Raw genomic sequence first — 12,943 nt, 5'->3', positions numbered from 1 at the left:
CAATTAAGGTTTTAACATGATTAAATGTCGCACTCCGCTAATGAAATAAAAGCTAGAGAAGCCTGATAGGATATATTGCTGACTGGCTGCTTACCAGCCTAGAAAAACAAGGCAGAACATTGTTCACAGAGCTCCAGGAGCCAAAGATGGCAAACTTACTACAGGAGAGGGCCTCAGAGGACAGAATGCTCCAGGAGCCTGGATGTGACAAAGCGTGACAGTTACACAGCATCACAATAACCCTGCTCTGGATTAGAATGTTTACGGATTACCAAAGAACAGTAAGAGACTCACTGGTAGGATCGAAATGAAGGCACTAGACGAGGACTTTTAAGGTTTGTTTCCAGGATCCAGACCCTTTGACTGCATGAGAATGTGGCTTCTGGAAGCAACCGGAGAGTCAAGGTCAGCACAGGGGCAAACCACATGTCCGTGGTGGTGGTTTGGATTTACTATTTTCGTTTCCTTTGAACTTGTGGCTTTACAACTCACCATCATTCCCAATTGACTCTGCTTCCAAAAGTAACCCTGAGACAACAGAGCCCTTTGACAATTCTTCCAGCTAGCACCCTGGCGTGGAAGCAGACCAGACACTGCCTCTGGAGATGGGTCGAGAAGGGGTGGCCAACCTTGGCCTGAGAAGGAGCCAGAATTTAACAATGTACATTGCCAAAGAGCCACAGTAATACGTCAGCAGCCCCCCATCAGCTCTGCCCCCCCGTCCCACCCACCGGCAGCGCCACTGATCAGTGCCTCCCTCTCCCTCCCCATACCTCCCAATCAGCTGTTTCATGGGGTGCAGGAGGTTTGGCGGGGGAGGAGCGAGGGATGGCAGGCTGGGGGGGGGGGGGGAGCGTGAAGGGGTGGAGTGGGGGGAGGGCCTGTGGCAGAGCAGCACATTGGAAAGTTGGGGCCTGTAGCTCCAGCCCCGGAGTCGGTGCCTGTACAAGGAGCCGCATATTAACCTCTGAAGAGCCGTGTGTGGCTCCGGAGCCCCAGGTTGGCCACCCCAAGTTAGATGAAGAGGCAGATCTAAAGCACTAATCTCCAAACCCAGCGTTGAAGTAGATATGATGCATACATGTAAAAAACGATGAGAAGCAGAATTCCATGGCCCCCTAGGGAACGACACCTGGACAAACAAATTCCAGAACGCTCACACAGCCAGTGGAAGACAATCACACACAAAATAATCTGACTTTGTTGGCTTGGGATATGAGCAAGCCACATCCCCATCTAGCTCCCGGGGCTGCCCCCAGGTCTAGACATTCAGATTGCACAAACATGGCTGCTTACAGCAAATCTTGGGCCTTCGCCTCCATAAAAACATGACCTAGGCTAGGAGTGGCCAGTCTGTGGCTCCAGAGCCCCATGCGGCTCTTCAGAAGTTAATATGCGGCTCCTTGTATAGGCTTCGACACGGGGGGGCTGGAGCTACAGGCGCCAACTTTCCAATGTGCCGGGGGGGGTGTGTGTGTGCTCACTGCTCAACCCCTGGCTCTGCCCCCATTCCACTCTTTCCCCATAGCCTGCTATGCCCTTGCTCCTCCCCCACTCCCTCCGAGCCTCCTGCATGCCACAAAACAGCTGATTGGAAGGTGCGGGGATGGCTGGGGAGGCGCTGATTGGTGGGGCTGCCGGCAGGTGGGAGGCGCTGGGAGAAGCTGATGGGGGGCTGCTGACGTATTACTGTGGCTCTTTGGCAATGTACATTGGTAAATTCTGGCTCCTTCTCAGGCTCAGGTTGGCTGCCCCTGACCTAGGCTATCCCTAGCGGTCCTGCCCAAACCTTCACACGTATTAAAAGCTGCAAGGAAATGCATCAGCTTATGTCTCACAAAAGGAAATCTCACAACAGAGATATGGTAAAGAAAAAACATGACATTAAAGAGATGAGCAGCTCACAGCTCAGATTCCACAGTCCCAAAGCTATCTGGGCACTCCGGGGCTCTAGCCAGCACTCCCTCTACAACACTAGAGACCTGGACAAATAGTAACAGCCCTGGGCTAGAATGACATCACTCCACCTCCTGGCCAGTCATCAGCCTGTCACCCATATACTGATACCTGTACAGAATATCTCCTCCCCAGCATCTGCATGTCTAGCAATGACACACACAATCCCTACCATATCTGCTTGAGCCGCTCTCCCAGATGGTAAGGCCACAAACATCTAAATATGCTTTTGTACATGGCTATGGCACCAACTACCTCAGCCGAACTGTGTAACACTGTAGTACAGCCATATCATGTATCATTACATTACTGACATCCCTACTTCTGCATGTAGGTGTGTATCAACCAACCACAAACAGTTCTCCTGTGTATCTGCTCATAAGTGCCTCTTGAAATACAATTATAAAAACAACCAACAGCAGGCTGAACGGCTTTTACACATTTGAGTTTCTAAGTAGAACAGCCTCACCCTCTCTGCCCATAATTCATCCTTTTAAGACAGCTGCAAAGATGGCAGAATTGCCCCCCTCAACTCCCCAGCATGCCACAACCTTGTCTGTTCTAACTTTTCATTCTGAGCCCAAGTTCTCCTCACTGCACGTTCCAGCAGCTTCCAGACACATCACCCCCTTGGGCACGTTTCCATTCCAGCTTGTCTAGTGAGCAGAAGCACAACTGAGAAGTAGGAGCTCATTTACTGGATGCACTCGTCCAAAACAGCCACGCATTTCGAGACATTTGGCCATTTCCAGCTCCAGCATCATCCACTCTAAAAACAGTGTGAATGGCAGCAAGCAGAGATTAATTAGCATGGGAACAAGAACTGAGCATGGCTATTGCCATGGAGATGTGGAATCAGATCTATACTAACAGTACATCCTGCACTCTGCGTTGAGTATAGAAATTCGTTCGAATTCTAGCGCTGAAATCCCATTGGACGCCATGTCAAATGGCAACCGGGAGTCTCAGAGAATGACTGCTGGAGACTGGGTGGCACAGAGTTGCCTGTTGTTGGGGAATGTTGAAATCCTAGAGAACCCTGGGAAAATGTGCGAAACTGCATCTAACCCGACACAGGGACAGGCCTCTCAGCCCCACAATTACATCTGTGGACACTCCTGAGGCTAATTATCTTTACTGCAGGCCTCCCTTGCCGCAAAAAGCACTCACAGCACCTGAAACCAATGACATCGTACATTTGGTAAGGAGTTATGTGAACTGGCTAAAGGTAACAGGAATGCAGCAAGGTAACCGAGTACAGAAATACGTGGCTAGTGTGTGTGGAGGTGTGAGACTAAACCTGATCATTTATTTAAAGTCACTGTTTGTGGTGTACCAGTAATCTGCTGGGTGCATGAGTCTTGAGATTGAAGTTACCTTTATGCCTGTGATACCATAGTGAGACGTCAATATGACTTTCCTTAGCACTGAATATAGGTTAATTCTTCCTGTCTTTTATTTCAGCAAACACATTTGGTTACTTTAACACCCTGCCTAGCAGGGCTTTGGAGTGGAGCCCAGAACTGGAGCGGAGCCCAGAACTGGAGCGTGGAGCAGCTCCGGAGCAGTAAGTTTTTGCCTGGAGCGGAGCCGGAGCACAGCTCCAAAGCCCCGCTGCCTAGGCAGTTTGCGAATATCAGTTAGGTCACTTCTTACTGAGGGTTTGAAACAGCACTTTGCAGCACTGTGATGTTAGACAGCTGGTGATGGAAAACGCCAGTCCCCTGCCTTGAGACATGCACACGGAACCCGCCCTTCTCTCATCATAAAGCAATACAAGGCTGGGCCAGGGGCATTCATACTCTGCTCAGACCAAGGCCATCCTGACAACTTTCCAAAACCCACAAGTTGCCCTTAACTGGAATAAAACAAAGCAGATAGCAGCTACCCTTGCCTTCAATGCAGAGATTACAGGTCTCGCTAACTACAATCAGGCCACTCAGCTCAAGACAGATTATCACATGCTGTGGGTTACATCTCTGTTTAGGCGAAGGAAGCCAGGAGCTGCATTTGGCCTGGCCGAGTCGCTCTGGCATTGCTGCTTTAAGCGCTGAAACACCTGTACAAGACAGCCACTAATGCAATCAACCCAGCAGTCTACTAGTTGCTTAACAAAACACACATGAACATGAGTGCTGTGGCAGACACAGCTCTGCAAATACTGTACATAAATGTTTTTGCAGAAGTTAACCCAGGGACAAAAAATATATCAATATTGTGATCAGTGAGTCGCTGCAGAGAGTCAGAGTGTTACAGGCACAGATATCAGCACACTGGCATTTTCTCTCACTTCACAGTGCCTTGTTCTGGGTGAGCAAAGCAGTAGAGGCAAGAGGTCCCAGGGAACATCTCAGCTACACCTCCTCTGCCTGGAGGATGGGGGCTGTGACGTGTGTGGGGGGGGGGGAGGGGGAGAATGACCTTCGGTATTTGCATAGCGAAGATGATGCCTCCTTCCCCCAAACGACAACACTCCTCTTGGCCAGAAGCCACTCCATTACAGAAACAGCCAATCTAGGCTTCGGGAAAGAAAAATAATGCCAGAGTACATGGTGGGGCATAACTCACCACTCAGACTCACAAGGAAGAGATATGCCCTAGTCACTGGATTTAAACAGCTACCAGAAAATCCACCCAAACTCCTGCTTGGATCGTTTAAGGGCATGTGTGTACATGCAGCTCCACAAGATGGCACTAAAGGGAGTCCCTTTAAAAGATTGACAAATCCTGGACTAACAGCTGGTCACAATGGTCACTTCTAGCCTTAAACCCTATGAAAGACATCACACTGAAGCACCATGACACATTCAGACCAGCACCTTGGACAAAAATACCCTTCAAGAGCAATTAACTGCAGGGGGATGCTCAAAATCAAACAAGATTTATTTAAATTTATTTAAATACATCTGAAGAAGTGAGCTGCAGCCCATGAAAGCTTATGCTGAAATAAATGTGTTAGTCTCTAAGGTGCCACAAGTACTCCTGTTCTTTTTAAATTGGAATGTGGATCTCTATCTGTTAATCCCACCCTGTGTCTATTGTGACTGGAAGCAGCTCAGTGCAGGGATCACATCTCAGTGGGTGTGTATAGTGCCTACCACTACGGGGCCTTCAGTCTCTACCCAAACACCAGTACAAATTTCTAGTTTAGATTTTCCAATTCTTTGTCTTTATTACAAAATTGAAATGACCCTGCCACCACTCCACCCTTCATACACTGCAATGCCAGGAAATCCAAGAGTGAAATCACAAATAGCACTCTGCCACTCAGGCTGGCTCTAGCCTCTGGAAACAAACACCACAATATTATTCCAACAAAATCTAGCGACAGCAGAAATTTCATCCTGATAGTCAACTGGCAATTGCCTATAACCCACTACAGGCAACTGCCAGGCCAAACTCCATCTGGGTGTCTCCTGCTTCACATCACCTCATCAGGTTAAAAAAAATAAAAGGCACTTCTCCTAAAGCAGCTTATGATTTTCAGAGAGTCAGTCAGTAGTTTAAACAGATATTTTGTCATCAACATACCTGAACTGAAAAGATATAATTATTTAAATTATACAGATCCCTATTAACACTGACCTAGTAAATTCATATTGCCACACAAGTATGATAAATCTTATTCAGAACTCCCAGCTCACATTCAAATTCCACTTTATTCAAGAGGGCGGGGGGCCTCAGACCTGTACCCAGCAACAACATGAATACCATTTTAGACCATAGTCCACAGCACATATTATCCAAATATGAACAGTGACTCTTACTTCCAGTGTGAGGTGGTCCAGAAATGTCCCCTTTTTCTGTTATTTTTCTTTCTATGAACCATGTATAGCATACCCAGCTGCTGTATGCGTCCCTTGTATGGGTCCCCTGGCTCTCCTCCACTTCTGCCTATTTCCTGGTATTGATTACCTTCAAAAGACTCATTTGTTTGACCAAACTCGTAGTGTTATCTGGATATTTATGCTGTTCAGACTCCATAAACAGTAACCATACACTGTAAAATTTGCTTGATCCTAACACAAGGCTGTCATTTCCCCATTGCAATACTGTATTCCTTGTTTCTCTAAGACACTAATGTTGGGGGATTGGTCCTTTTCCAAAAACAAGCTATCACACATCTGGCTGGTAGTAGTACCTGTATTATCAATGGGTCCTTCCAAGTCACTGACAACCTTTGGACTATTACCTAATTGTACCATTGTGGGTTCTGAGGGTAGTCAAATTTTACTTACACCTCTATCTCGATACAACGCTGTCCTTGGGAACCAAAAAATCTTACCGCGTTATAGGTGAAACCGTGTTATATTGAACTTGCTTTGATCCGCCGGAGTGCGCAGCCCTGCCCCCCCCCCCGAGCACTGCTTTACCACGTTATAGCCGAATTCGTGTTATATCGGGCTAGAGGTGTATTTGTTATAATCAGTGGAATTTTTAATGTCTTTTGAAAACTAGCTATTTGTAACTACAAATATCCAAGCAACAGAATAGGAAGGAGACACTCAGTAGTGCTCAGCAACTCAGGGTATTATTTGGGGATCCATTCACCCCAATGGTGGTACCCTACGGCGCAGTGCTGAAGTGCCATGGGATCCATTGTGATGAAAGGTGTACAAAGAGGTTGCATGAAGCTCCTGCAGGGAACAGTCCAAAGGTTTAAGCAGCAGGTTTTAAAATACCTAGACTCTCTGGAACCAAAGGTTCAAATCAGAACAAGGGCAACTCAACTCTGTATCCTTCCAAAGGTAAGGTCAGTAACACAGGGTTACTCTGTGGATCCCTTAGGGTAATTCTGGAAAACAGTGGCTCTCAACCTTTCCAGACTACTGTATCCCTTTCAGGAGTCTGATTTGTCTTGTGTACCCCCAAGTTTCACCTCACTTAAAAACTACTTGCTTACAAAATCAGACAAAAACCACTAAAGTGTCACAGCCACACTATTACTGAAAAATGGCTCTCTCATTTTTACCATATCGTTATAAAATAAATCAATTGGAATATAATGATTGTAGTTACATTTCAGTGTATAGTGTATATAGAGCAGTATAAACAAGTTGTTGTCTCTATGACATTTTAGTTTGTACTGAGTTCGCTAGTACATTCTATGTAACCTGTTGTAAAACTTGGCAAATATCTAGATGACTGGATGTACCCCCTGGAAGACCTCTGCGTACCCCTGGTTGAGAACCACAGCCTTAAGAGACAGATCCTCTGTGCTAATGTTAAAGACCACAAGGCCCTTTTTGTAAGGGGAGGGGTTTGGCCCTGAGGTGTTGTTTCCCGTTCTCTTTTGGGCGGAGTGACACCCATCCACAGCAATGTTGGTACCCTACTGCGCAGTGATGAAGTGCCCTGGGATCTTTTGGAATAAAAGGTGGACAGAGAGGTCGCATGAAGCTGACGCAGAAGCCCTCATTGCTTGCTTACAGCTATGACTCAGATTTTGTTGCCCAGTCCTTGGAAAACAGGTTCTCTCAGCTCCATGTGCAGCGGGCCTCTAACCCAGGGAAAGGCGAGTCACCATTGCAGCTCCGGGGGCCTTTTCATTTCCCTTAACAACCAAACACCCCAAGACACCCGAGCGGTTCCCCCCAGGGGCGAGGAGCTGCTGCACTGCCACCTGCGCAGCATTCACCCCGCACAAGGCTGCACGGGCTGAGGCTGGGTTACCAGTTTGTGGGGCATTCGTACAAAGAGCGACCCATGTTGCCGGCCACACGCGCTGGCGGTGGGAACGGGGCGCCCCGGGCTCGCGGAGGAGTGCGCTGAGGTGTGGGGGAGGGGCAGCAGAGATTGGAAGGGGAAGGACGGGACGGGGGGAGAGGAGCGGGGGGGGGGGGCCCGCAGGGTGTGATGGGGGCGGCGGGGGCCATGGGGGGTATGGGGCAGTGGGGGTCTGAGGGGCAGCGGCGGCGGGGGGATGGGGGCCATAGGAAGGGGACGGGGCAGTGGGGGTCTGAGGGGCGGCCCAGGAGGACCCTCCCCACCGCTTCCCGGGCGCGGAGAGACGCCCGCGGACGATGGGGGCCCGGCCCCCAGGCCAGAGACCCCAGCCAGCGCCCCCACTCCCGGCCTCGGGCGGGCCCGCGCCCGGACTTACCCGCTGGGCTCCGAGACTCTCGCCGCCTCCGCTCAGGGCCGAAGGGAAAATGGAGGCCTCCGCTGCGGCGGAGATAGGTGGGAGCAGAAGAGCCGCGACCTCCGGGCGTCCGACCGTCACTCCGAAAGTTTCCGCTTCCGGCTCACGGGCGCACATCCTGCCTCTCTAGGCGCAGAGAGGGCAGTGGAACGATAGGCTCCGAGGGCATTACTCTATGGTTCCGGTTGGGTGGGTTTCCGGTTCCGGTAGCGAGGATGCGGCGCTGGCGAGTCCCGGGGCCCCGGCTCCTAATACTGGTGGTGGGCCTGGGTGCGGCGGCGGGCTCCGAGCCCGGCCCGGTCACCTGCGGCTCCGTAGTGAAGCTGCTCAACGTCCGCCACAACGTCCGGCTCCACTCGCACGACGTGCGCTACGGATCCGGTAACAGGGCGGGCCCGGCCCCCACCCGAGCTCCCCGGCCCCCCGGCCCGGCCCCCACCCGAGCTCCCCGGTCCCCCGGCCCGGCCCCCACCCGCGATCCCCGGTCCCCTCGCCCGGCCCCCACCCACGATCCCTTCCCCCCGGCCCGGCCCCCACCCGAGCTCCCCGGTCCCCCGGCCCGGCCCCCACCCGAGCTCCCCGGTCCGGCCCCCACCCGCGATCCCCGGTCCCCTCGCCTGGCCTGGCTCCCGCACCTGGGACCCCCGCCCCCCAACTCCGGTCCCGTCGCCTGGCTCTGATACCTGTTATCCCCCACAGCTACCCTCCCCGCACAGGACTCTTTCCTGGGTCCCATCTCCAGGTCTGCAGCCCAGCTACGCCACCCCATCCCTTCCCAGGTCCTTCTCTGAAACCTTTCTCCTGGAGCATTCATGCTGGACTGGGACCTGTCTCCATGGACTGAAGCACTTTCTCTTCCCATCCCTTCCCCATTGCTACATATTGTCCCAAGCTTGGTCTGGAACTGAGTCCCCTGCCTGGTCTCCCATCCCAGAAATCTATAGTTTTGGTATAGGTGTTCTCCCCCATCCACCCTATGAGAACAGCTGCATCTGTTGCAGGTTTCTGGGGAGCCTTGTTACCCCAAAGTTCTTTTGAAGGCTGGGCATGTTGCCTCCTTCTCTGGCGGAGCCTGGGGTCCCTGCCCCTCTTGTACTGTGGCTGCACTTGGGCAGTTTGTGTGGCTCTTAAAAGTCCTGTTCCTGGTTTGTGCGCTGCTCTACAGCATGCTGACGATTGCATTTTATGTTGGAAACTCTGTAAGGGACCCAGCAGGTCAAAATATTTTGTTGAACTAAAACTGCCTGATGGGCAAATTCCTGCTCTTGGCGAAGTCTGTCCGCAGCCTTCCCCAGTGTTTCTTGCCTTCTGCAGCACTTAAGAATTTGTGGGCAGGTTGCACGCTCTCTGACTTCTTTTCTGTTCACGCAGGTAGTGGGCAGCAGTCAGTGACGGGAGTCTCTGCTGTGGACGACAGTAACAGTTACTGGAGGGTTCGGGGAAAGACATCCACGGTGTGTGAGAGGGGGACTCCTGTGAAATGTGGGCAGTCCATCCGACTGACCCACATCAACACAGGGCGAAACCTGCACAGCCATCACTTCACGTCGCCTCTCTCAGGGAACCAGGTAATCCCTGGAGTTAGAGTTGTGTGGAGACCTCTGCGGGCATGGCTCCCACTTATTTCCCTGGTGTTGCCTGACGAGAGTCTCTGCGGAGAGGTCTATAGTATAGCATCAGCCTTGGCACCCTTCTCTGCTCACTGAGTGGTCAGTACTTAGTTGAGGGGGTTGGACAGAACAAATCTTGACCTGTCTGCTTGAGAACTGGGCTGGTGCTTGCCTGAGACAGTGACACTGGCTACCTTGTCCTGTGTGCCTGAGGGAGGAGAAAGGCGTTGTGTGTATGACTGCAGCAGGGAGAGACTTGTCTATAAGTCACTGCCATGAAAAGGCAAGTCCTTGCAGGTCCCTGCCCCCTTTTCCAGTGGGAATGCTGTTCTCTGTGTGAGTCCTGCAAATCTGACACGATGTGATTCCTCAGGACGAGGGGGACATGGAAGTATGCTCCTTAATTCTGATCCAAAGGCCCAAATCTCTGTTCAGTGCTCAAGATTGGAGGTTTCTTCTTCAAGCTAATATATAACCTGAACCAAGAATGTAATCATTCCACGTTCTAGCTCTTCTCTGTGTGGCTCACTCTGTCTCGCAGGGAAGTTTTCAGAGGCCCATTGAAATGGTGTTTCCTTCTGCTGTTCTTGCAGGAAGTCAGTGCGTTTGGGGAGGATGGCGAGGGAGACTACCTGGATGACTGGGCTGTTCTGTGCAGTGGGACCTACTGGGTGCGGGATGGCGAGGTACGGTTCAAGCATTCATCTACTGACATGCTCCTATCTGTGACCGGGGAGCAGTATGGGCGACCTATCCATGGCCAAAAGGAAGTTCATGGCATGTCCTACTCCAACCAGAACAACAACTGGAAGGTGATGGAGGGGATCTTCATGAAACCCAGTGAGCTGTTGAAGACTGACTCCTATCATGCTGAGCTATGATGGACTGCGCTGGGGCTCCTCAGTACCTCTACCACACAGTGTTCGGCTCCTGAAGGAACCAGTCTGTCTCTAAATGCTTCTGGAGAGAGACTAGTCCTGCACTGGTTGGCACAGGCCAAGGAGCAGAGCCCTGGGTCTCCTGGTTAGTCCTTGTGGGTCTAATTCTCTGTATTATTTAGGGCTCTGTCTCTTGCAGGGTCCTACTGCAGTTGGTTTTCTCCCTGCAGAGGGAAACTCTCCCTCCACAGGAAAAGCAGGAAGAAGGGACTTTTAATGGCTTGTGTTTATCATCTTGTACTGAGTCTGTTCTCATTGTAACTACCCTGAGTGTCTACTGTGTTGACATCCTGCTGCCCCTGTAAATTCCAGATTGCTGACATTCATGCACAGATGTGCCCTGGGGGGAGAGAGCTGCTGACTTGGACTGGGCTCATAAAAGAATTCAATTGTCAAAGAGTGGGTGATGTTTTATCTTGCTCCCATTCATATTTACTTACCAACGGAATTACTCCATGGCATGGAAATCAGCAGTAACTCCCAGGGGGCGGGCAAGTGTCACAACGCATCCACTGATGAATGGCACAGATTAAAAAATAATAGGCCAGCAAGCAAACTAATAGCACTTAGGAAATAAAAAAGCCCCAGACCACTTGTGTCATGTCATCTGAGCACCAGCAGAGGTGTGGCCAGCTGCTGCTGGCAAGAGACAGGGCATGAGATGAAGAGAATGATAGTTAGTTGGGTTTAAACCAGTAAATAGCACTTGTCGGTTCTGCCTGCTCATCCAAAATGGAATGAAAATGTTCTGTTGATAATCCCAGGTAGGAGAGAGTGTAACTGTCTTGTGCAGGTGTGGTCAAGGCTCCCGTGTCTGAGCTCAGGGACGGAGGGTGTCAGGGGCTGCTTGTTTCTGAAGGCTTAAGAGGGGAGACTCCCGACAGCTTCTGGGATTCCAAAGTCTGACCATGTCTTCCTCGGTGCTTTCCAGCCTGTACAGGTCAGGGCAGTTCAGCACCAGCTGGGGAGGGGCTGGTCTTCACAGACTAAAGCTGTTGTCTTGCTCAGGCAGAGCCCAAGCTGCCACCAATGCCCGAGCCCCCCCCGGCAAGCCATTGGTTAGATGAACTAGGCCTAGTTGATCCCAACAGGTGATCCACAGCCCATGCTGCAGAGGAAGGTGAAAACCGCTGTCAATCTGACCTGGGGGGAAATTCCTTCCCCACCTCCAATTAATTCCCTCGTCTCTAAAGAATTCATGCTTCTGGTGAACGGGTGGGTGCGCTTGTCCCAGCTGGAGCTATGGGTGAGCCAGAGTGTGGGTTTGTGCTCAAGTCTTGCCACTGCCAAAGGCTCTGATGTGTGGGGAAAGAACTCTCTGTGTCCTGCACTAGCCTTTCCACTTTCCCTTTGCGATGGACACTCGAGTTGCTGCAGGCTTGTGAGGGGCTTGGTTTCTGCTTTTTCAAGCAGGTTCCCTCTGGCCTCTGCCTGTGCATGAGTAGAGAGGGAGTGCCCAGGGAACAGCAGAGATGTATGAAAATAAAAGAACTGCTTTGACCATGACCCTGTAACTCCCCACAGCATCACCCACCCTTTCAGGCGGGAGCTGGGGGACTCGGGTACCCCAGGGAAGTGTGCCTCAAATGGACAGGCACATTCTTAATTAAAACAGTCCAGCTCTATTGCTGTAAATCACCTTTTGAGGTGAGTTTGGATAAACAACTCCTGGGTTGCTGGTTCAGATGCTGCCTGGAGCAGTAGAAACTGAAAGGCATTCCCTTTGGATGGTGATTTCTTGGCTTGTGGGTAGGTCTCAGAGCAGTTCCTAATGCAGGGGTGTCCACAGAATAAATCCACCTCCACCAGTTCTAATTGACTTCTCAGGGGCAATCCCTGCAAAGGCCCAGAGGTGAGTGAGCCATGGACACTGACCAACCCTCCTGCCCAACTAATGCTTCCTCCAGCAAAGGGCCGAGGCCCATGGGATGGTGGCAGGGCATGGAAGGGGAATAGCCCTGCTGTTCCCTGGCCTGTTCTTATAGAAATGAATGGAAGCCGCCCCCCTGCAGGGCTGTTGATCCCTCAGCTTTCACCAGCCACTCAATTCACGAAGCCATGCCCCAACCCTGGCTGTGGGGCTGGAGTTCTAGGGTGGGAGAAGTGCAGACTGTTGCAACCTGCTGTAATATTCTTTGTACTTTCTAGCCCAGGCCCTCCTGTCATTTCTCCAAGCAGCATTAGCTTGTGTTGGCTCCCCACACCCTGCCTCCATTAACAGCCAGCTGTGATTGCCTCAGGGAAAGGAGAGCTGGGAAGGGTGGAGGCAGGATGCTGCTCTAACCCCGCTTGCTTCG

At 51.3% G+C, this 12,943-nt stretch overlaps 2 protein-coding genes across 4 annotated transcripts in view; one reads left to right on the top strand and one right to left on the bottom strand.

Annotated features, from left to right (window-relative positions):
• The window catches only part of SUPT6H (SPT6 homolog, histone chaperone and transcription elongation factor), a 41,176-nt gene extending 32,980 nt beyond the window's left edge, over positions 1–8,196 (bottom strand). For 2 of the 3 annotated variants that reach the window (XM_005298262.4, XM_042858034.2), the window contains exon 1: positions 8,060–8,196. The gene's annotated coding sequence lies outside the window, so the exon portion shown is untranslated. The remainder of the gene's footprint in view (positions 1–8,059) is intronic. The other variant, XM_005298263.4, reaches the window with a different exon arrangement.
• A 61-nt stretch (positions 8,197–8,257) lies between these two features.
• SDF2 (stromal cell derived factor 2) lies at positions 8,258–11,043 on the top strand. Its single transcript, XM_005298264.4, has 3 exons — positions 8,258–8,479; positions 9,470–9,666; positions 10,302–11,043. The coding sequence occupies exons 1-3, from the start codon at positions 8,314–8,316 to the stop codon at positions 10,587–10,589; spliced, it is 651 nt and encodes a 216-aa protein (XP_005298321.2). The 5' UTR covers positions 8,258–8,313; the 3' UTR covers positions 10,590–11,043.
• The last annotated feature ends 1,900 nt before the right edge of the window (positions 11,044–12,943 follow it).

The sequence above is a fragment of the Chrysemys picta genome, chromosome 19 (assembly GCF_011386835.1).
Source record: "Chrysemys picta bellii isolate R12L10 chromosome 19, ASM1138683v2, whole genome shotgun sequence".
NCBI lineage: Eukaryota > Metazoa > Chordata > Testudines > Emydidae > Chrysemys > Chrysemys picta.
This window is presented reverse-complemented; position numbering and strand designations above follow the sequence as displayed.

Coding starts and splice junctions, on each gene's coding strand:
- SDF2 (XM_005298264.4), top strand. CDS start 8,314: ATGCGGCGCTGGCGAGTCCCGGGGCCCCGGCTCCTAATACTGGTGGTG. Junction 8,480..9,469: donor CGACGTGCGCTACGGATCCG/GTAACAGGGCGG, acceptor CTGTTCACGCAG/GTAGTGGGCAGCAGTCAGTG. Junction 9,667..10,301: donor CGCCTCTCTCAGGGAACCAG/GTAATCCCTGGA, acceptor CTGTTCTTGCAG/GAAGTCAGTGCGTTTGGGGA.